Source organism: Poecilia latipinna, unplaced genomic scaffold, assembly GCF_001443285.1.
Source record: "Poecilia latipinna isolate Pla-1442-1.1 unplaced genomic scaffold, P_latipinna-1.0 Scaffold811, whole genome shotgun sequence".
NCBI lineage: Eukaryota > Metazoa > Chordata > Actinopteri > Cyprinodontiformes > Poeciliidae > Poecilia > Poecilia latipinna.
Window position 1 is genome coordinate 155,388 of NW_015113427.1, and position 20,738 is coordinate 176,125.

The window sequence follows — 20,738 nt, forward strand, 5'->3', positions numbered from 1 at the left end:
ATACTTTGATCGATCACGTTCCGTAGCAGTTTTGGCTGCATGTTTATTTTTGCCACTGTTGCATGAACACTTCTTATTAGACATCTTATTAATATTTGTTCCATCAGCAGTTTTTCACAACTGAGTAGTGGACCTTCAGCTCCTCCAGAATTATAATGGCCTTCTTGGCCGCTTCTCTGATTGATGCTCTCCTTGTCCTGCCTTTCAAGCTTTTTGACGTGGTTTTAGAACCAAAGCCTGACCCATTTGATGTGGTTTTTGGCTTAATGACGAAGTTTGTTCACTAATGTTCCCTAACAAAATTCTGAGACATTCACAGAACACCTGCATTTACCCGAGTGTGGATATTTACCAATGAAGTTGTACTGGATTTTATTTGGGTTGTCGGAGAAAAGGGAGCTACAATGAATGCCCAACGCATATTTCAAGTGTTTACCTAGGAATAGGTAAAAACCAGGAATAGTCATTCACTTAACTATCATGCTCTACTTTGGTCTACTAAATAAAATCCCCATAATATACACGTAGATTTGAGGTTGTAATTTTACAAAATTTGAGAGAAACTCAAGAGTTATTTGGACTTTTGCTAGCCACTGTACTAGAAGCTACTTTTTGCACATCAAGTATCAGGAAAAAAATAAAAAAAATACAAGGCTTTGTGAGGTAAAGACAGGAGTTGAGACAAATATAGCATCCAAAAATCCAAAATGAAGTTTTGTAATGCTTTTTCTTTTTTTTTTTTTTTACATCTAACTAAAATTGTGCCCTCTGTTCCAGCTGATCCACCTGGAGATTAAGCCAGCCATCAGGAACCAGATTATCCGGGAGCTGCAGGTGCTACATGAGTGTAACTCTCCGTACATAGTGGGCTTCTATGGTGCGTTTTACAGCGATGGAGAAATCAGCATCTGCATGGAGCACATGGTACTTTTTTTTTTTTTTTTCCCGCAGACCGCTCTTGCACGTTTATCTCAACTTTTATCCCAGTTGAAATGCTAGTAATCTGTAACTGCTGATCTCTCTGTCTCAAATGAACGGTCTCCATTTTTTTCTCTTTCTTTGTGGCTTCAGGATGGTGGCTCTCTAGACCAGTCACTGAAAAAAGCAGGCAAAATCCCAGAGGAGATTCTTGGCAAAGTCAGCATTGCTGTGGGTAGTACCAACACCTCTCCCACCAATTTTATCCATATTAAGTCTATGAAAAACTGTTTCCCTCTGCACCAAAAAGAAGATTTATGTTGCAACACTAAGTAATTTGTTAGTGCGCTGACAGTCCAAAATGTATCTTACAGGTCATCAAAGGTCTTTCCTACCTGCGCGAGAAGCACAAGATCATGCATAGAGGTTTGTTTTAATTCCTGAACAAAGTTTTACAAAGGCAATGTTTGTTGGAAAAGAGAGATTTTTTTTTATTCCGTTTCAAAACCTAAGGTCTCTTTTGAATTTTATGCCAGAAAAATCTTTGAATAAATTGGGCCAAATGCTTAGGAAAAACTAGAAGAAGAAAAAAAAACAAAAAAAAAACATCTCACATTCTCATTTTGGAAAACAAGTGAGAAACGTGTTAGTGTGTTAATTCAATGATCAAAAGGCGCTGAACTTGAAAAGCGAAAAATAGTCACTGTTTTATGGAATACGGGGTTCCAAGACGTCAAATTCAAATTTCTGAAGTTAAGTTATAAAGTAAATACAACGGTTCATAATTTATGGATGGATGGAAACAAACAAAGAGGAGGTGAGGACAAATGGATGGATAGATTTGTAGACACAGTGAGAGAGTTCAGAAAATTTGGAAAAAACTAGTTTTCCATTTGCTGTTTTCTTTTTCCCTATCTGGAAAATGATTGGATCAGATTCCTTACTTTTAGACTCTGTAGAAATCCTGGTAATAAAAAATATTCTTTACTCAGAATGCATAAAATAATAGTGCATGATCTCACTTGAAGTTTGAGGGAAACCATGCCATGGTTTAGATATGGCTTGTCTAATCCTGAGGGTTTTTTCTTGTATTATTTGTATTTTTAATTAGGGCTCTTTTAACATGCAGTAATGATATAATTATCTTTGATCTTGTAAACGGCATGATTGCTATGGCGCGATCACAGGGGACTGAGTAAAGTTAAACACTGAGGAATCTCAAATTACAAAACAAAACAGCATTCCACGTAGATTTTTACCTTAGTTATCAATTAAAAATCATCCTGCATGAGTTTATTCTGGGCTGCGTGTTCTTTGCCATTGATAACTATGTACTGTGGATGGATCTCTCAGATGTCAAGCCTTCTAACATCCTGGTGAATTCCCGCGGTGAGATCAAGCTGTGTGACTTTGGAGTGAGCGGACAGCTCATAGACTCCATGGCCAACTCCTTTGTGGGAACTCGCTCTTACATGTCGGTGAGCTCAGCACACAAATAACATATATATGTATATTTCTCCACCAGAACATATTCCTTAAAGCACATATCTTCACAATACAAGTTAATGTGTAGTCTCTAATCTCCGTAATAACTGATTAAATCTGATGCGCTTTGTGCAGCCAGAGCGTCTGCAGGGAACGCATTACTCTGTTCAGTCAGACATCTGGAGTATGGGTCTGTCTTTGGTGGAAATGGCCATCGGACGCTTCCCCATCCCTCCACCTGATTCCAAGGAACTGGAGCAGATCTTTGGGTTTCCAGTGGAAGGGGAGGCAGCCTCCAGCGAGTCCCCGAAACCGTGCCCCCCTGGACGTACGGGCAGCTGTAAGTGTGACACAGCGCAGCAGCTCCTAAAGGGTCTTTGAATGTCCTTCACTGTTAACTCTAGTCTTGATCCATTCATTTATTTTCCTGCTTAGCGTACGGACCAAACAGCAGACCACCAATGGCTATATTTGAACTACTCGATTACATAGTCAACGAGGTGAGTTTGTCTGCCGTATTTAGTGTTATATCATATCCATCGTGCTAACTTCATTTGTTTTACTTCCATCTTTAGCCCCCACCAAAGCTCCCTGCGATATTTAGTGCCGAATTCCAGGAGTTTGTGAATAAATGGTATGTAAGAAAGAATTTTCTTTACACTTTCTGCTATGAAAAGCAACACACTTGACACATCTCAGAAAAAGCTCTGCTGGAAAGCATGATTTTCTTTCCCTTTTGTTGCAGCCTGATTAAGAATCCTGCAGAGAGAGCAGACTTGAAGCAGCTGATGGTAATTACGACTCCAACTTATGCATCTCATATGAATTCAGAAATTATGACAAAGCTCATTTCCATTATTTTTACACGCTCCATTTTCAGGTGCACCCTTTTATCAAACAATCCGAGGCAGAAGAGGTGGACTTTGCCGGCTGGCTCTGCAGCACCATCGGACTCAGTCAGCCTGCGACACCCACCCATGGCACCAGCATGTGAGACCGTCGACTGCAAAGCCATAACCAGAGCAATCAAAAAGACGTTTTGGTTGATTTCTGTTATTGCTAAGTGTTTCTCCAAAGCAAGCAATGTGTTGATCTTACAGGTGCATCTCAATAAATTCAGAGATTATGAAAAGTTAATCTCCATTATTTAAGTCATAAAGTGAAACTCACTCATTACACAGAGGAACATGTTTAAATACTTAATTCTGACGTTTATGGATTACAGCTGATAAAAACCCCAAATTATGTTAATCAAAAAACTGAATGCAAGACAAGAGCATGTCTATGCACCATTCAGTATGCACTCTTAACACTTGAAGAGCTTTTCGTACAGAAAAGCTCCATTTATGTGGCATGGGATGGAGGTGATCTGCATGAGGCTCTAAAGAGGGTTCCTCTTCTAGGTTTTCCAAGGCAAGTAAAAATACATTATAATTGTATTAGGGAATTGAAGCTGCTCCTCCTGACTAATTTCCAAATGAGATGCAAACTTTACTTCCCTCTAAAGATATGACTTTTGAGTCCAGTCCTTTTCCTTTTTATTCCATCTGTGTGGAGGCTTGTGGCTCCAGCTGCGGCCCACACCTTGTGAATTTCCCACATGCCCTTCCCTTCTTTTCATTTTACTTTTTATGAATTTGCTTGAAACTGGCACTTTGAATAGCCGGTAACTTCAGAAATTCAATCCCTTTATAGTCCAATATGCTTTATTTTCTACAAACTTTAAATGTATCATGTATAATGAATCGAGTTTCACTGTAAATGTTGAAATAAGCATTCATAACATTTTGAGATGCACCTGTATCATCAACTGTACAAACTTGCATACAGAATTAAATGGTGTACTAGACAGCTGTTTAGGTCACCGTAGGAGACCTTATTGAAAAGCCATCTTTTTGTAACAATACAGATATGTAAAAATACTGCTGCTAAACCTCTGCACTCAACATTCCTCTTCAATCATATATAATGCAGCCTTTCTGCCAGAGAAATGTGCAGAATTGGTATGATTAAGCCTTTTTATTGGAAACAATGTTTCAAGGTCTAAGGTCAGTCACACCAGGGGTTAAAGGGTCACGTCCTACTTCTGTATGCATGGACAATCATTTCCCAGAAAATGTCATGAAATCATCTTGGCCAACTTGTGTATTTTTAAAACTCTTAATGCTGATGTCCTGATTTATTGTGCATCTCTTGCTCTTCATCCACTCCACAAGGCTTTGTTGGCTTTTGTGATATTTGTCTTGTGAATTAAATAGTTTAAATAAAACTTCTGACTCGTATTTGAAACCGATTTATTTTACTGAACTCCAGTCTGTTTAGATTTATGCCTTGGGTTTAGCAGGGGCCTTCTTTGCAGGCCTCTTCTTGGGCTTCAGCATCTTAGCCTTGATCTGTGAAGACAAGATAATCAGTCAACCTCGGTTGGTTCATAATATTCCTCCCATCTCCAGAAGATTTTAAACCACTAGGTACTTACGGCAGGGTCGTGCTTCAGGATGGCATGACGTCTTGCTGTCTTGGCGTAAGGGTTCAGTTTGAGCATTATCTTCAAATTCTTCAGAGGATTCTTCTTCAGCACTCTGCGTTTGATCTTCTTGCTGCAATGGGAGAAGTAAAAGGTTAATTTGACTTATAAATGCAACAGAGGATTTATAACTTTTTTTGATATGCTCAGGACTTCCAAAATAATCAGGGGTCAGAAACACGGACCAGAAGTGGGAGATCATCATAGCCAAGACAAGGTTACAAACAAAAAAAAAAACACTACAAAGTACATACTTAGGAGCACGAAGTGCTTTCTGGATCTCCTCACTCTTCAAAATCCTGCTCAGATCTGTGTTTGTCATCTTGTGCATTGGGAGCCTGAAAGCAAGAAGCACCAATAATTAAAACCAACAAAAAACACCACATCTGAAGGATAAGTTTCATTTTGAACCAACTCAGAACTTCAGCAAATATCACAGAGTTCAAAAACACGGACCATGAAGTGGAAGCTCATCACTGAGATACATGTGGAAAACATATACTGCTGTACAGGTGCACACCACTAAATTAGAATATGGAAAAGTTCATTTCAGGAATTAAATTCAAAAAGTGAGTTATGTAAAATATATTGGTCAGTTGGCCTTTTTTCATTATCCCAGGTTACTGCTAATGAAAACCCAAATTGCATTTTTTCAGAAAATCAATCTTTACATTAAACCAATAAAGGTTTAATTCAGAAATGTCACTCTACTGATAAACTCATTGTACATTTGTTGCTTAAGGAAAGGAAAAGACCATTTGCTGGACAGGAGTCAGGTCAGCAGCGGTCGACATCACTGTGTCGGCCATAATTTCTTATGAAGAAGTCTTTAGTCTTGTAAATATTAAACTTTACAAACTGAATTCAGGGTTTTCTTTAGCTTTAAGCAAAAGTCATTAAAATTAACTGAAGTAAACTATTTCACTCTCACTGTGTAAAAGAGTTTAACTTTTTGAATGAAATCACTGAAAAACTTTTCAAATAATTCTCTATTACGGACATGCACCTGTAAGATGTGATGTTTTTTTTTTTTTAACACTCACTTGTAGTCCTTCTTGAGAGAGGCTGTTTTACGCCAGGTGCCGTACAGCTCATCCAGCTTGCGGAAAGCGCTTTCGGTCCAGATGCAGAACCGTCCGACGTGACCACCAGGAGCGAGCCTCAGAAGGTTCAGCTGGTTCACGTTCTGCAGAGTGATGCCTAGAAAAAAGGGGGAATAAGTACATTTATTTTCAAAAATGGATGGTTCACAGGATTAGGAATAATATTCCAAATGAATTTATAGTCATAACACAGAGGTGCACAAAAAATATTTAATAATCATTGCCAACTACTTTTATTTAAACACCTGAAACGAGTGAATCTGAAAACAGTCTCTGTGGTAAATGCAGTAAAACTCACCTGGAATATTCCTGAAGGCTTTGGTTAAACCAGCGTCTTGGTTGTAGACGATACACGGACCTTTGCGCTGGATACGCCTGCGGTTCCTCATCTTGCCCTTACCAGCACGCATGCGCTGAGAGGCATAGACCTACGAACAACATTTATGTTAATTAAGACAAATACACATGCTAAAAACATGTAAAAAAAAAAAAATTGGAGATAAACAAGTATAAAATATCAATTTTAAAAAATTTTAATACTGCATGTAATATTCACTTTTGGCTCAATGTCACATGAAATATTAACACCTTCTCTAATGTATATTAGTTCTATTATTTTGAGAAATTTGTGTACTTACTTCTACAGAACAATTAATCAAGGACAAACATTTGTAGCATTAACTCAGCTCTCTAATAACTCAATCACTATATTTTCACATTCTAAAGACACCGACACATTTAAGATCTAAGACCTCCAACTGACAGGAAAATGCATTTCTCTAATTTCAGATTTAGTTTACCTTCTTGATATCGTTCCAGGCTTTAAGCTTCTTCAGCAGTAGCACGGCCTCCTTGGTCTTCTTGTAGCCCTCAACTTTGTCTTCGACCACCAGCGGGACTTCGGGGATTTCCTCAATGCGGTGTCCTGACCATCAAAAGTTTTATGTAATTGAAGGACATGCAAGTAACAACTGCTGCAGTGACTTAACACCTGAACTTGCTCAGAGTTTATCACTCATCAATAACCTGTGATGGCTTAATGACAGCAGGCAACTGTCACCATTCACAAGATCAGACGCAAATTACACCATCATAGCAAGGTAACTGTTCAGCAAAGACAATCTGACCTAGCTAAAAAAAAAAATAAATAAAGCTGTTACTCTTCTGGACATTTTTATTTTTGGGAAACTTACCCTTGGACATCACAAGTGCAGGAATGGCAGAAGCAGCCAGGGCAGAGCAGATGGCGTAACGCTTCTGGGGGGTGTTGATCCTGCGGTGCCAACGGCGCCAAGTTTTAGTGGGGGCAAACATGCGACCACCACGACACATCTAGGTCCAAGTCAAGAATCGTCCACCACTAAAGTAAATATTAACCCTTCTAATACCTGCTCAGACTCAATGTTCACCAGTCGTCTGTGCCAGCATATGACAGCAGGCATACCGTCACTGACCACAGAGTCAGACGCAAATTACACCATCACAGCAAGGCCGGATTTAGCTGTTAAAGGCATGAAAACAACAAATGGACTCAAAACAAGGATACGTTTCCAAAAGCTCCCTGGCCAGAGCGGTGAGTACCACCACCTCTCACACGAGGGATACGGGCCACAGCTCTTCCTGTTCCCCAGGACTCAGCACTTGTCTGGTGGCCTGAAAGATTCAATATAAGCACAGTTACAAATTATGGTAGCAGCAGCCACTTTATGGTCAAAGCTAGATTAGCTCAGATTCACAACTGTATCATTTTACAAAAAAAAATTGTTGTTTTGATATTTTGACTGAATTTGAACTCAACCTGCAATTTCAAAGTAGTTTTTATGTTCTACTCAGTTTGGTATAACCAAATACAATACACCAGCAGGAGAATGTTGTCATGTTTCCCAAAGTCCAAATCAAACCAATGGAAAATGGTCACAGCAAATTACTGATAAAAGTTGCTGCTTAAATTTGAGTTTTCTAGAATCATCATCAAGTGTATAACATCAAATGTACAATGACTCACCTGCCAGCTCGCTGACTGCATATGGCTGGCGGTTGTTTTTGCGCATGTTGGTGTGCACAAAATTCACAACATCAGGGCGAATGGGGGCCCTGAAGACAGCAGGCATGACTACATTTTTGCCTGACGATTCTCCTTTGTCGGAAAACACCGAGATGAGGGGTCGGGCACAGGCCTGAGAATGTAAAAACAAAATTTTCTGTGAAATGCACATCAGATGATCACACATTAAACTGCACAAGTGTTTTCTGACTGGCACTCCACCTTCCTTCAACAACGTATACAAACGTCTAATTTTCAAATACACTGATGAAAACTGAGCTTCCATCAAAAAAATAAATACAATTCTATTACAGAATTTAATTTAGCTTTTTAAACAAATATTCAAATTAGGTTAATATTCTGATTCATGCCACAATGTTCTTCACTGGTGATGTGGTGAAAATACAAAGAGGAATACTAATTACCTTGAACTGCTGGCAGGACATAGTAGTGTTAGAAGTGAGTTAATTACTTAGACTAATTATTGATTGCTAACCTGGGTTTGAGCTTTTCACACACAATCACACATTTTAGCGTGAATAAGTCATAGTGAATGGGTTTATGCCACTTCACATAAACCCATTCATTTTCGACATAGCTGTAGAAAATGCCAGTTAATGTAAATTATCCTGAATTAAGTTATCTTACCGACACTGGATGATACTTAAGCAAATTGTTCACGTGACATTGTAAAATCCTGAGTTACCTTGAACATACACTAAGGACTATTAAGATTGTATGTAGTTAGCAACTATTGAGACAAACTCAAGGAATAGTCACCAGTATTACACTCAACGTCAGTTTAATACAACAATCGCTGCTGCAACAGACAACACGTGTAACTCGGACTAACCAGTCGTCTAAAATGGCTCCTCGTGTTAGCTTCCTAGTGACTAGCATTCAGTTATGCGACCAGATTTATCTAAATATTAGCTTCTTTACCAGACAAACTTCCAAACAGTTAGCAAAATACCTAAAACATGCCAGAAATACACATGTTCTGCACCATATATATTGTAACATATCAGTGATTTCTCACCATTTTCAACAGTTTTTTTCGGCTCGCCGGGAACCACACTCCTCACGGTATGGCGGCCACAGTAAAAAGGAAGTTAGTAACTCAACCCTGATCATATATGCCTCCGCCTCTGAGAACAAGACTTCCGCTAAAACTATTTCGGCTGCTGCTGGGTTTTAAATATTTTAGGATACCCGATGAGAGTATAAAATTTATAGAAAAAAATTACTAGATATGTTAAATTACAAAACAATCATCAAGGAAAGGATTGTTTTTTTCTTGAAGTAGGGACTAATTTCTTTACACAATGTTGGCGCAGTGTCTTGCAGCGTAAACGGAAGTGTCGAACTACTTTACTCTTTTCAATTTTTCTCAAATAAAAATAATATAAAACAAATATATATATATATATTTATATACTGTGTGTATGTGAGAAAAAGAAGTGCAAAGTCCAGAGACCAATTTTTTTTTTTAGTATTTTTTTTTTATTTTCATTGCTCCGACGTGGCTGATGACCTGTGAACTCGTGTCGTCACTTTTTGACTGAGCGCGCGGTTGTCAAACACAAACAATTCCTACTACTAGTAAATGTTGATACTATCAGCCTGTTTTCTGCTGCTCTAGTCACGCATTTTGCCCTGTAACCCTGATTAACATTTTTGTCATGGGCTCAAAGGTGGTATCTAGAGCAGAAGAGTTTTCCACACTTCTCCGGTGAGTCTTATGTAAACATTTTAATTTACCTTCATTTATCATTTAGCGAGAAAGGCCAAGCTACATCTAGCTGTTAAACGTTCGATGCGAGGAGAAGCCTTCACTTTCTGCGTGTATTTGTATAGTTCAACTTACGTTGTGCTATGCTTTTGGTTTTATGCTCGTCCAAGATATCTTCAGGATGACCAAAGTAGTAATTCATGCACATATGAGGTACTTTCATTTAAAATAATTCCTTTTTATACCATACCAAGAAAAACTGTTATTTTTATATTTTTTGTCGACTTTAATGTATATCTTTGTCTTTAAGGAGGACATTCACATTACAAAGATGAACGGAGACAAACTTACTGCGGTGAATTTGTACTTTGCCAACCAAACAATCTTTGTGTGTGAAAAAGCTGTAAGTCTACTTTTACAATTTAAAAAAAAAATAAATAAAAGTATTTGAAAAATACATGTGGTTTCAAATGGATGTTTTCCATCAGTCAACCAGTCTTCATTTATCAAGTGATTTTTGTACACAGCAAGAGCAACATGAATAGAAATTAATAAATGATTGAGAGTTTGTCCTCAGTTTTTGCTGATCACTGCACAATCTTTTCATTTTTTTGCTAGGTACCAAAAATAATTGGGCTATGTGATGGTGATGAGCTAAACACAGAGACATCGAACTGTACAGCTGATAGTGATGATGCTGAAGATAGTTGTGATGTTCTCCAAACAGAGCAAGGACCACAGCCACTTACAGTCATGAAAGCAAGGTAAACACAAGTAAAACTTTTACCATTTCATCTAAACAAAGATGTGCGTCTAATCATTTTCTTTTCTCTTTCTGTAGACAGTTGCTGTCTTTGTACACATTATCTCAAAACCCTGGTGTGTCCGCTGTGGACAATAACCCCATCTTACACCCTCTCTGGGTGCGATGCGACATGAGCGATCCTGCAGGAACAGCCTGGTTTGGTGCAGAAATAGTCTGTGCATCAAATAAAGTAGCCGGGATCAAATTGTATTCTATTACCTGCAAAGGTAAAACCTCTGAAAATATATTTCCCCCTTGCCAAGCACACACTTTCCACACTCAGACCTGATTATTACCAAAGCTTTAGAATCAAGTATCTCTTAAATAGAACCTGTCAGATGACATGAAGTAGGCTACAACATATCAAAAAGCAGCACATTATGTTACAATCTTTTATAACATAATGTGGCCAGTCTATCAAAATTATTACAAGAGCCATTCACAAACCAAAGATCACAAAAGAAGTCTAACATTAAAGCAGTGCAGGCCTCACTTGCTTCTGTTAAGATCAGTGTTCAGACCAAAGTGAATGAAAAGTCTCATATTTGCTAAAAAAAAAAAAAAACATATTGATGATCTCCTATATGTTAATGAAAATATTTAGAAATAAATGCTGGTAGCATGACCTTAAGCAGGCCATTCCTGTTGATAAAACATCTAGGGAGGTGAATTTTACATTTTTGAGGGAAAATGGGCATGGTTGTTTTGGAAAGCTTTTTGTTGTAAAGTAACAAAATCACTTCAAAACTGTATTTTGTATTTGTAGGCCATCTGAATCTGCTGTTATTTGTTTAATGATCTGAGTTCAATGAAGGAGAAATGTGCAATGGAGCAAATACTTTGTTGCTGCACTCTGTGTTCTGTACAGGCTTTGTCTTTGTCTCTGATGGACAGTTTGTCTTTAGGTTCAACGGTGGAAAAAAAATCTCTTGTAACCCTGGAAGAACTGAAACAAATGCACAAGAACAGACATCATTCCTCCTCTGTAAGTGGGCATGTTTCCTCTTGATTTGCTGCACGGGCGCTAAGTTGTTTACTCAATCTTTCAATATTTCTAGATGGGGATTAAAGGTAGCGCCAGGTTCAGTTTGTTTGGGTCCACCGTCGTGGAAAACACCACAATCGAGTCACAGAGCAGCGTGACAGTGGACTTCAAGTGGAGTCATGTGGAGAGTATTCTTGAGATCCCTCCTCTGTCCTCTACAGCTACTCTTGTAAGCATTTTGTATATTTTTTTGAAAACAGTAAACTAGTCGGATATTAAAAATGGAATGTTTTGTGATTTTTACGTTGTTTAATGTTTTTGTTTGCTTTGCAGAATATCAAAGTTGTCTGTGGAGACATGAGAAGTCCCATGTTTGAGATGTACAGGGAGCTAGAGTTTCTTCAGGTTTGTACTTCATTTCATTTTCAATCCTGATACTGGCTCTCTGCGACTGCGAAAAATTACTTTAGGTATCATTTAACAGACATGCTGTCTTCTGTAACGTTTTAAAATAGAGAGAACAACAGTCAAATGTGGATTTCTTCAAGGTTCTACTCTTTAGCCACTAAATTTGTATGAGTATTACAACATACCATGATTTTATGTCTTACTGTCCACAGAGCCTCTTACAGTCAGTGAGGCCAGTGTGTCCATTGTATCAGGTCCATTAGCTAGAAATACATGTCTGTTGCCAAATTAAATTAAATTAAAAAAAGTCAAAATAAATGGTCTCCAGTCTTATTGTTACATTCTCTAAATAAAATCATATTTTTTAGAGCAGATTACCCATAAAGGTTAAGTACGGTATAATTTTCTGAACTCTTTGTTGTTGTGTCTTAGCCCCGTTTTTGTCTTTAATCTTCCATGCATTTCTGTTAGGTTTTTTTTGTTTTGTTTTGTTTTTCCTCATCCGTTTTATTTCATATATCTGTAAAGTGTTCTGCATTTCTCTGTGTATGATTGGTGCTATGCGAATAAACCTGCCCTGACAGCAAAAGTTCAAATAATAAATTGATCAGTTTCCTGCTGTTTCAGACTTTAGCAAATGGTTTGAAAACAGGTGAGACTGAATGGATGGAACCTGTGGAAAGCACATCGGCTGTAAACCTGACAAAGGTTTATCTCGAAGGTAAATTAACCAAAAAACAAAAACAAAACAATTTTTTAAGAGAACAGAAAAAGCTGTCATGTTAATGTTGCTTTCGTTTCTGCTTACAGAGCTTAGGAACATGGGAAAAACATTACAGGATCAAGCTGCCAAAACAGTTGAGGTATAATAATTGAAACAGAATTCAGTTTGTTATATACAAGAAGAGAAGTGAGACAGTTACTATGTTTTCATCTTTTGTTCAAGACCCCAAAGCTGAAGCAGGAGACGGATCCTTCCATTTTCAACGCCTTCTTGGAAAGAGGAGATTTAGATTTTGCAGAGCAGCTTTGGGTCCGGATGAGAAAAAGTACTATTTACATATTGTATTTATAAATGTAAACAACACTGGGATCCATCTATAACATCACCTTGGCTACCATTTCGTTTTTTTTTTTTCTTTACAGGTGTGACTTCATACCAGGACATCGGCGACTGTCTGAAGCTGGTTATCGAAGCTCTACGATACGGTGACATCAAGCCCTGGGTATGAAGTGACGTTGCTCTGGCCATCTAATATCATACTCTCAAATGCGAGCAAGTTTTTGTTTTGTTGTAAGATTGCTTTTCTTTTCCTGTGCCTCCAGATTCACAGAGACAGCAGCAGCTCCCTCAGCAAACTGATCCTTCAGTCCTATCACCAGCAGATTGACCACGTCTCTCTTACAGGCATCACCCCGGTCACCATGCTACTGGAGGTGGGACTAGACAAGATGAGAAAAGATTACATTAACTACTTGATTGGTAAGCTTCTTTCATCTTAAATGTGAGGTTTATGTTTAGTAATCAGTGATTTAATAAAGGCTCCCAATAAACTATGTTTCACAAGGTTTGCAAAAACAGCTGTAATCCTTATTTATTTAATTTTTTTAAATCAGGTGAAGAATTGACAACTTTAAACCACCTGGTAAGTTCAGTAAATATTTTTTCATTCCGTTTCTGGACATTGTGTCTACATTGTGTTCATACAGTTTCAGGAAAAAAAAAACAAAAAAAAACAACGATTCCTAATAGTAATAAGTTATACTCGACAGTACTACTACCTGAGCACTGAGGTTGATCTGCAAGAGCAAGTGATCAGACTCAGAAAACTGCACCACCTGCTGGAAATAATAGTGACCTGCGGCACATTCTTGGGGTTGCCTTACGACCGGCAATTTGTCCTCACACAGTAAACACTTTTACTTGTTCTCTTGACTTACGAGCAGGAAAATGCACGTTTTGTTAATAAGAAAAGCAAACTCATCTTTTTTTTTTTTTTTTTTTTTTTTTTTTTTTTTTTTTTTTCCCCCTTGCAGATCATGTCTGAATCACTACAAAACATCAACATACGACGAGGAACATGAATTCAAGCTCCAGATCAAACCAGCCTTGATAAGCCATTTCTACCAGAAGTACGATTTACAGCCTTTTGCTGAACGTTAAGACAAAATAATTTGCAATATTCCCTCATGTTTTTAATGGGTTTGTTTGATATAATTTTTGCAATCTAACCTGACCCGAACTCAAATTGACGAATTTTTAAAGTGTCACATGGTGCTTTGCAAAACTATTGACTCCTCTAATGTTTTTCCTTACGACCTCAAATATTAATGCATTTTTATTATAACTTTATGTCACAGTCACAAAGGGTTGGATTTTTATTGCAGAACCTTTACAAATAGTATTAATTTCTAATATATTTATATATTCATTCCCATGAGTTAAAACTTTAGAATCACATTTTGTTCAGTTTTGTCCTACTTCTGATTGTGTGCTTGTTTTCCTCAGGGAGCTTCCCATAATGTGGGGAGTTGAGATATCCAGTGGTCAAGGTCTTCGTGAGGTGCGGACGTCCTTACAGCTCAGTGACAAGCCGCTGGTTGATCATGTCATCTTTGAAACAGGTGATTTATATGTACCTCTCACTGTATATCTGCAGTGCTGGACAAGCTTAAAAGTGTCAGAGTAAACACTGCAGCTGCTGTGTTACTATAAATGTAGTTCAACCAGTTTTACATATCCATAACCTTCACTAAATAATTTGGTGTGTTGAACACATGTAGTCTGTCTGCTGTAGTTGTATGTTTTGCCTATGCTGCTCAGCTACATGTAAATTTCATCCATATCTGTCCTGGACAGAGGAAATATTTGCCACGTTTTTCCACACATGGAAGCTCCAAAAGTCAATTTTGATTGTCCCAATAAAATGGCTAAACCTTTTGAACAGTGTTGAAGAGAGAAAGGGGGAAAAAAACTGTATTGTAGCTCTTCAAAGATTTGACATTACTCTTTGTTTGACCTTCTTAAAAGGAATATATTATATAGAACCAAAAAAATCATTTACTATTGTGCTAAAAGTTGTGAAAAATATATTTGATGGTAAATATAGACTAGATGGGGAACACATAATGCAACCATCAACTTTTATTCAAGTTTTCTACGCGACATATTTCTACATATTAAAGCCTGAATAGCATGCATGTAACTTTGAGGACAGCAAACCATAACCTCATCTAGGGCACCAACCTAGCTAGAGCGGGCTATGGCTGGCCATATGAACATATGAAAACTTCTTACTGCAACAGTATCTACACTCTTATCCACTGTAACATCCCGCTAAAGACTATTTTTCTTTTTAATTGTGTCTTTTAGATTTTCCAAATGAAACTGTAAATGGGGACATTGATGAGCCTGCCTTCTTTTCTACTACGATGTGCTGCAGCTTCAACAGCTTTGTGTAAATGTACTATTTGTATTTGATATCATCATTAGCTACTAATATGTTTTTATGTCTTTTTGTTTTTTTTTTGGGGGGGGGGTTAGACTAGAGATGTCAGTTTTTCAATATGACTGTTTAGGGGTTTAGAAGAGGCCATCTGTTGAACAAAGTTTAATATTGATAAAAGCACAAATGAAGGTATTTTGCAACAGCCTTTTCATACAACAGGACAATACAGCATGTTGTTGATGCATTTATCAGAATCTCTGCTTCTAGGTTCTACATTATCTGCTTAAGCAGTGTTTAATTTCTCTCAGCAAACACTGAATTCACATCAAATGAATAAAGTCAGCATTTCAATTTAAAGTCAGCTCACAAATGTACTCGTATTCACACAAAAATGAGTAAAGAAATAAAGCAGTAAAGTTGCATGAGCATGTTCGTGTCTTCAAACGCCTCCTAGTTCCTTCTTCGCAGCAGGAACATGAGCAACACGGCGCTGATCAATATGGAGAGCGTGCACACTGTGGGGACGACAATTTCAGTCACCATCTCCATGTGGCTGGTCAGCGGGTCTGCAAAACACATTTACGCTCATTACAACCCCGTCGCATACGCAGACATGGCTTAGAAAACTAGTGTAAATGCTCAAGCACAGCACTCAAAGGGTTAATATTTCTCACCTGCACAGAATTACACTGTATCTGATTAACTGTGAGCATGAGGGATTTCTTACCATGTATAAGTCTTAGAATATTGGCAGCAGTACTCCGCTGTTCCTCTAATGAAAGAAGAGAAAGTACTTAAAGGTGATTAAGGACACTTTAACCCTTTGAGGACTGCATGCAGCTGCTGGTTGGAGTATTTCAGAAAGCTGCAACTTTAATCCACTGAAAGTATGTTTAAGGCTGTGAGCAAGTACTTGAACCCTAATTGACTAATTGACACAACAAAAAGTCACTATGTCGATGAGATTTTAAAATTCTGCAACAACAGTTTTTGTTCGCAAGGGGGGAGCAATCTTCAGGACAGCTTAGGTTGATTTGGATAGCTTTTATTGCCCCTTTTTTTCTGATATTAAAATGTATTTGTTTATGACAAATTTAGTTAAAACAACAAAAAATTCATTTTGCTTTCTTTTTTGCACGGAATTCTGATTCTGATTCAAAGCAAACTCAGAATAAATTGCCAACCAAGCATTTTTCACATCGATGTACGTGTTTTGAGTAAAAGTAAAACCATCAGTCTGTTGTGTCTAAATTCAGTCTTATAATTTGAAATATATTATTTGGTCCAGTAAGTTGTCCTGCTTGCTGAAATACTCTTTATGCACAAACAAAACAGAACAAGTTTGCATAATATGTACAAGGCAGAAGCTTGTTTTAAAGCTACTTGTTAAGCAGCAGAGGCCTCAATGTGTTAGTTTTTAAACCACTCAGTCAAAAACCAACGACAGAGATATGAGTGAAATTTAAAAGTATGTACCCTGAAGTTCTAAACTTCATCATGCACTGGCCAAACCTTTGGCATCTCAGCATGTTCCTTGGATTTTCTTCTAGCTGGAAGGGCAAACAAAGAAGATATCTCAAATATTCTGCAAGAAATTCTGAGAACTGGGTTTTTGCATTTTTAATATATTTTTACGCAATCGTTTATGTCCTCTGAAGTCAAATTCATGTCAAATTGTAATAACGTCTGCCCATCATCGTTAACAAATAACCAATTGCATTTCCAAATCTTTATTTGTTTACCCCAGCTAGTTGTTAATCTTTTGTCACAGGCAAAATTGTCACAGAAAAAAAAAAAATTAACTAACCTGCTGCTAGTAGCTGGTTGCTGGAAGAACACATCTCAACAGCCTTCCTCCTCCAGTTTTCAACCTGTGAATATAAAAAAACAAAAAAAACAATGACAGACTTGGGCTGAACCCCATTTCTGAATGTTACTTCTCCCCTTGAAGTTCTAAACTTCATCATGAATTGGCCATCATGCACTGCATTGGTACTTGACGGATGAGTGGATCACATTCCACTAAGAAGTGGTTCTGTTTCACAAGAAGCTGTTTTCTATAAACTGTTACTGGTTCCAGTAACAGTTTATACTGAAACCAGTATAAACTGTATAAACTGTTCCAGTATAAACAGATACTGTTTATACTTTTTCATGTTTATTATCTGAGAGCAAAAACATAGAACTAAATGCAACAAATCCAAAAGTAAAGCATCTTAAAATAGATTTTTGAAAGACTTGATCATGTCAAATGTAGTCATAACACTATAACTTTATACTTTTTTTTTAAATTATGGACTTACTGATGATGATCCTGACTGCAGTTATTCTCTTATCTGTCTGTCCATATAAGAGGAAAATGTACTGCATGTTTCAATATGTTTTAGATTCTACTTAAACGTTTTATTCAGTGATCAAAATGGATGACATTCATGTAAAATATAATTTTTAAAATGGATATTACAGCTGTTATTGTACTTATGAAAATGTTAATGGATTATATATTGACATTTGTATATGTTTCTCTCCATTGTCTAATGAACCACTTACAGCTGTACCTAAACATGCTGTTGACTTTGACTAGCACCAGGCCTTTTAAAAAAAAAAAAAAAACATCAAAAGCTAAGAAAGGGCTGGAATGTGATTCAACCTTTGGTGTGTATATCGAACTGTATAACCCCCAGTTCAATATAAAGAACTAAATCTCTATATCTAAGAATTTAAAATGATAAATCTCTCACCTCTCTTTGATTTGGAAATCCATTGGAGCTGATGATCCGTTTGTAAAACTGCACAGAAGCTTTCGGATATCGAGGTTTGTTTTTGTTCCTGAAGTCCACATAGTACAAGCCGAATCTCTCGGAGTAACCTTCGTCCCACTCAAACTTGTCCAGCAAAGACCATGCAGTGTAGCCCTTTACATTGACTCCATCTCTTATAGCTGAGTAACAGAGAAACATGATAACAAGTTAATCTGTCTCATTTTCTATACATAATTTTTAGAATCACTCACCTTTTAGCATCTCATTGATGTAGTCTTTATAATATTGTATCCTCCATTCATCACACAGCTCTGTGCACATCATCTTCTCAGAAACTCCATTCTCAGTCACGTAAATCATCGGGTTCCCATACTGAGTCTGTGGAAGGAAAAAAATGGTGCAGCTTGGCTTTGAACTAAGCCACTCAGTTAAAACTCAGTGCAAATAAAAAACACCTTAACTCTGTACCTTGACAAAATTCAGCAAACGCCTGAAACCCCATGGCACAGAGTAGAGCCATTCTGACCCAGGATCAGGCCACCGCGGGTCCACCAGCTCAGCCAGGTCACGGTCTGTGAAGTAGCTGTTGCTGCTACGGCCTGTTGGATCATTCCTGTGGGTGATGTACCGGGTGGTGAAATGGCCGATGCCAAGGAAGTCACACGTCCCCTTTATGTAACTCTTCTCTTGTGAAGAAAACGCAGGCAGTCGAGATGTCCCAAGTCCCTGCTGCACACTCTTCCTTCCTGCACAGCAGTGTCGATTAGGCATCTCCTCAGTCATTTCGGCGAGATTAACTTTTTACTGTGCAACTCACCGACAAAGTCTTTCATTACTTGAGGGTAGTCTCCATGAAAGATGGGTGTGGCAAACCAGCCCAGATAGAACTGTACATATCTCTCTGCTGCTTCAATGTCTTTCTGGTTGCTGATATCCACCGGCTCGCCCCAGTCCCCCGACAAAGAGATGCCCACCAGACCTGCAGAGATGCAGAACAGTTCTCAGGATTTAAAAACCCACTGCAGGTTGAATGTTACTTTTCAACCTCGTTTACCTTTTTGTTTTCCCCTCCATTGTGTATCATAAGTGTGCCAAACTTTGGCATGTGCCTGGATATTAAAAAGATCAAATGTAAGTTTCATTTGTTAGCTTGCTTTGAGCGATGGGAGCAGCATCTAAATACCTTTATGATGTGATGTGCAGCTCTATAAGCCCCAGTTCCTCTCAGCTTCAGCCCAGGAGCGTGCTCACCTGTCTCATAACCTTCAACAGCCACAGACTGTAAATGGATGTTAAGTAGAGAGACATATACTTAATTGCCTTATTCAGCAGGAGTGAGTAAAGCAATCCTGTTGCAAACTTAAAAAAAAATAAAAAATATTCCAAACACACCCAGGGATTGTTGAAAGTGATCCAGTGCTTCACTCTATCGCCATATTTTTCAAAGCAAAGGTTGGCGAAGTCATTGAAATGATTGACCATACTTATGTTTTGCCACCCACCATATTTCTCTTGTAAAACCTGAAAGAGGAAACAATACAATTCATAGCTTGGAGGCACATCAAAGTTAAAAGTCGAGGTGGTCAGCATTAAACCCACCAACCTGAGGCAGATCCCAGTGATACAGCGTAACAATGGGAGTGATATGGTTCTCCAATAGGTGGTTGATTAGTTCATCATAGTACTGTATTCCTTTTCCGTTTACATGGTCAGCTGCAAATAGTGTTGAAGTTTAGAACAAGGATAACTCTACACAAAACATTAAAAACGCCAGCTAGAAAGCTTTGATCACCTGAAATGTTCCCAAATGTTTGTATGTCATTCATTGTGTTTTATTGGGCTTAAATGCAATAGACTGACTCAAAGAACTTGTGAAGGGGGAAAATGTACTGCATGTTTCAATATATTTTTCTACAAAATTCAATCTTCCTGAGTCAAAACACATTTTTGCGACAGTTATAGACATTTGAGGTCTGTCTTTAACAGCGTTCTACATTAAGAGACTGAAGGTTTTGTCCATTTTATTTTGCAATATAGGATCCATTTTCAGCCCTTATCGCAGATTCTCAATTGGATTTGGGTTGAATACATTATGCTTTACATACCAACATTATATTGTGTCTCTCTGGCTGTATGTTTAGCTACAAGGGTAAATTTATGTTAATTGCTTGGATATTGTAGGTTTACACTGGCTTTCCACTTTTGATTTTCAACAATACATTGATCTGCGCTCTGTCAAATGTTAAAAAGTTTGAATATAGTTTTATAACCTTCACAGAATAGCTGTATTAGTATTCAGTCAATTACACATACGTAGCACATTTACTAAATAGTTATCAAAGCGAGCTGGTTGGAAATGCACACCAAACTTACAATAAATGTATTTGTGAATTGCCCTGGAAATCATAGATGCTTTTCCTAAAGTTTCAAGATTGTTACTTTGTTTTGGTCTATTAAGTAAATTAACTAAATATATATATATATATATATATATATATATATATATATATATATATATAT

At 37.7% G+C, this 20,738-nt stretch overlaps 4 protein-coding genes across 10 annotated transcripts in view; 2 read left to right on the top strand and 2 right to left on the bottom strand.

Annotated features, from left to right (window-relative positions):
• map2k1 (mitogen-activated protein kinase kinase 1) overlaps positions 1-3,404 on the top strand; it is a 12,908-nt gene extending 9,504 nt beyond the window's left edge. The window contains exons 3-11 of the mRNA XM_015047169.1: positions 778-924; positions 1,072-1,149; positions 1,293-1,344; positions 2,272-2,396; positions 2,539-2,743; positions 2,839-2,903; positions 2,979-3,037; positions 3,149-3,194; positions 3,284-3,404. Coding sequence (XP_014902655.1) covers positions 778-924; positions 1,072-1,149; positions 1,293-1,344; positions 2,272-2,396; positions 2,539-2,743; positions 2,839-2,903; positions 2,979-3,037; positions 3,149-3,194; positions 3,284-3,397 — 891 coding nt within the window. The 3' untranslated portion in view covers positions 3,398-3,404. The remainder of the gene's footprint in view (positions 1-777; positions 925-1,071; positions 1,150-1,292; positions 1,345-2,271; positions 2,397-2,538; positions 2,744-2,838; positions 2,904-2,978; positions 3,038-3,148; positions 3,195-3,283) is intronic.
• A 1,276-nt stretch (positions 3,405-4,680) lies between these two features.
• Positions 4,681-9,193, bottom strand: rpl4 (ribosomal protein L4). The gene is made up of 10 exons (XM_015047170.1): positions 9,117-9,193; positions 8,039-8,210; positions 7,580-7,686; positions 7,227-7,365; positions 6,834-6,958; positions 6,332-6,461; positions 5,974-6,130; positions 5,185-5,268; positions 4,883-5,003; positions 4,681-4,796 (listed from the first exon to the last, which is right to left on the bottom strand). The coding sequence occupies exons 1-10, from the start codon at positions 9,117-9,119 to the stop codon at positions 4,728-4,730; spliced, it is 1,107 nt and encodes a 368-aa protein (XP_014902656.1). The 5' UTR covers positions 9,120-9,193; the 3' UTR covers positions 4,681-4,727.
• A 421-nt stretch (positions 9,194-9,614) lies between these two features.
• On the top strand, positions 9,615-15,876 carry zwilch (zwilch kinetochore protein). The gene is made up of 18 exons (XM_015047167.1): positions 9,615-9,809; positions 9,980-10,022; positions 10,120-10,212; positions 10,428-10,573; positions 10,651-10,841; positions 11,520-11,599; positions 11,673-11,828; positions 11,933-12,004; positions 12,635-12,728; positions 12,818-12,870; positions 12,954-13,056; positions 13,154-13,233; positions 13,334-13,490; positions 13,625-13,653; positions 13,781-13,917; positions 14,045-14,140; positions 14,517-14,632; positions 15,381-15,876. Exons 1-18 carry the CDS (start codon positions 9,760-9,762, stop codon positions 15,467-15,469), a joined length of 1,785 nt encoding a protein of 594 aa, XP_014902653.1. The 5' UTR covers positions 9,615-9,759; the 3' UTR covers positions 15,470-15,876.
• The window catches only part of lctlb (lactase-like b), a 9,842-nt gene continuing 4,707 nt past the window's right edge, over positions 15,604-20,738 (bottom strand). For 4 of the 7 annotated variants that reach the window (XM_015047165.1, XM_015047162.1, XM_015047163.1 and 1 more), the window contains 11 exons: positions 19,822-19,931; positions 19,611-19,739; positions 19,402-19,497; positions 19,273-19,327; positions 19,036-19,197; positions 18,687-18,964; positions 18,470-18,596; positions 18,198-18,397; positions 17,264-17,327; positions 16,184-16,228; positions 15,604-16,022 (listed from right to left, as the gene is read on the bottom strand). In XM_015047165.1, coding sequence (XP_014902651.1) covers positions 15,907-16,022; positions 16,184-16,228; positions 17,264-17,327; positions 18,198-18,397; positions 18,470-18,596; positions 18,687-18,964; positions 19,036-19,197; positions 19,273-19,327; positions 19,402-19,497; positions 19,611-19,739; positions 19,822-19,931 — 1,382 coding nt within the window. In that variant the 3' untranslated portion in view covers positions 15,604-15,906. Of the gene's footprint in view, positions 16,023-16,183; positions 16,229-16,932; positions 17,007-17,263; positions 17,328-18,197; positions 18,398-18,469; positions 18,597-18,686; positions 18,965-19,035; positions 19,198-19,272; positions 19,328-19,401; positions 19,498-19,610; positions 19,740-19,821; positions 19,932-20,738 lie in introns of all 7 variants that reach the window. The other 3 variants (XR_001426758.1, XM_015047164.1, XM_015047161.1) reach the window with 3 other exon arrangements.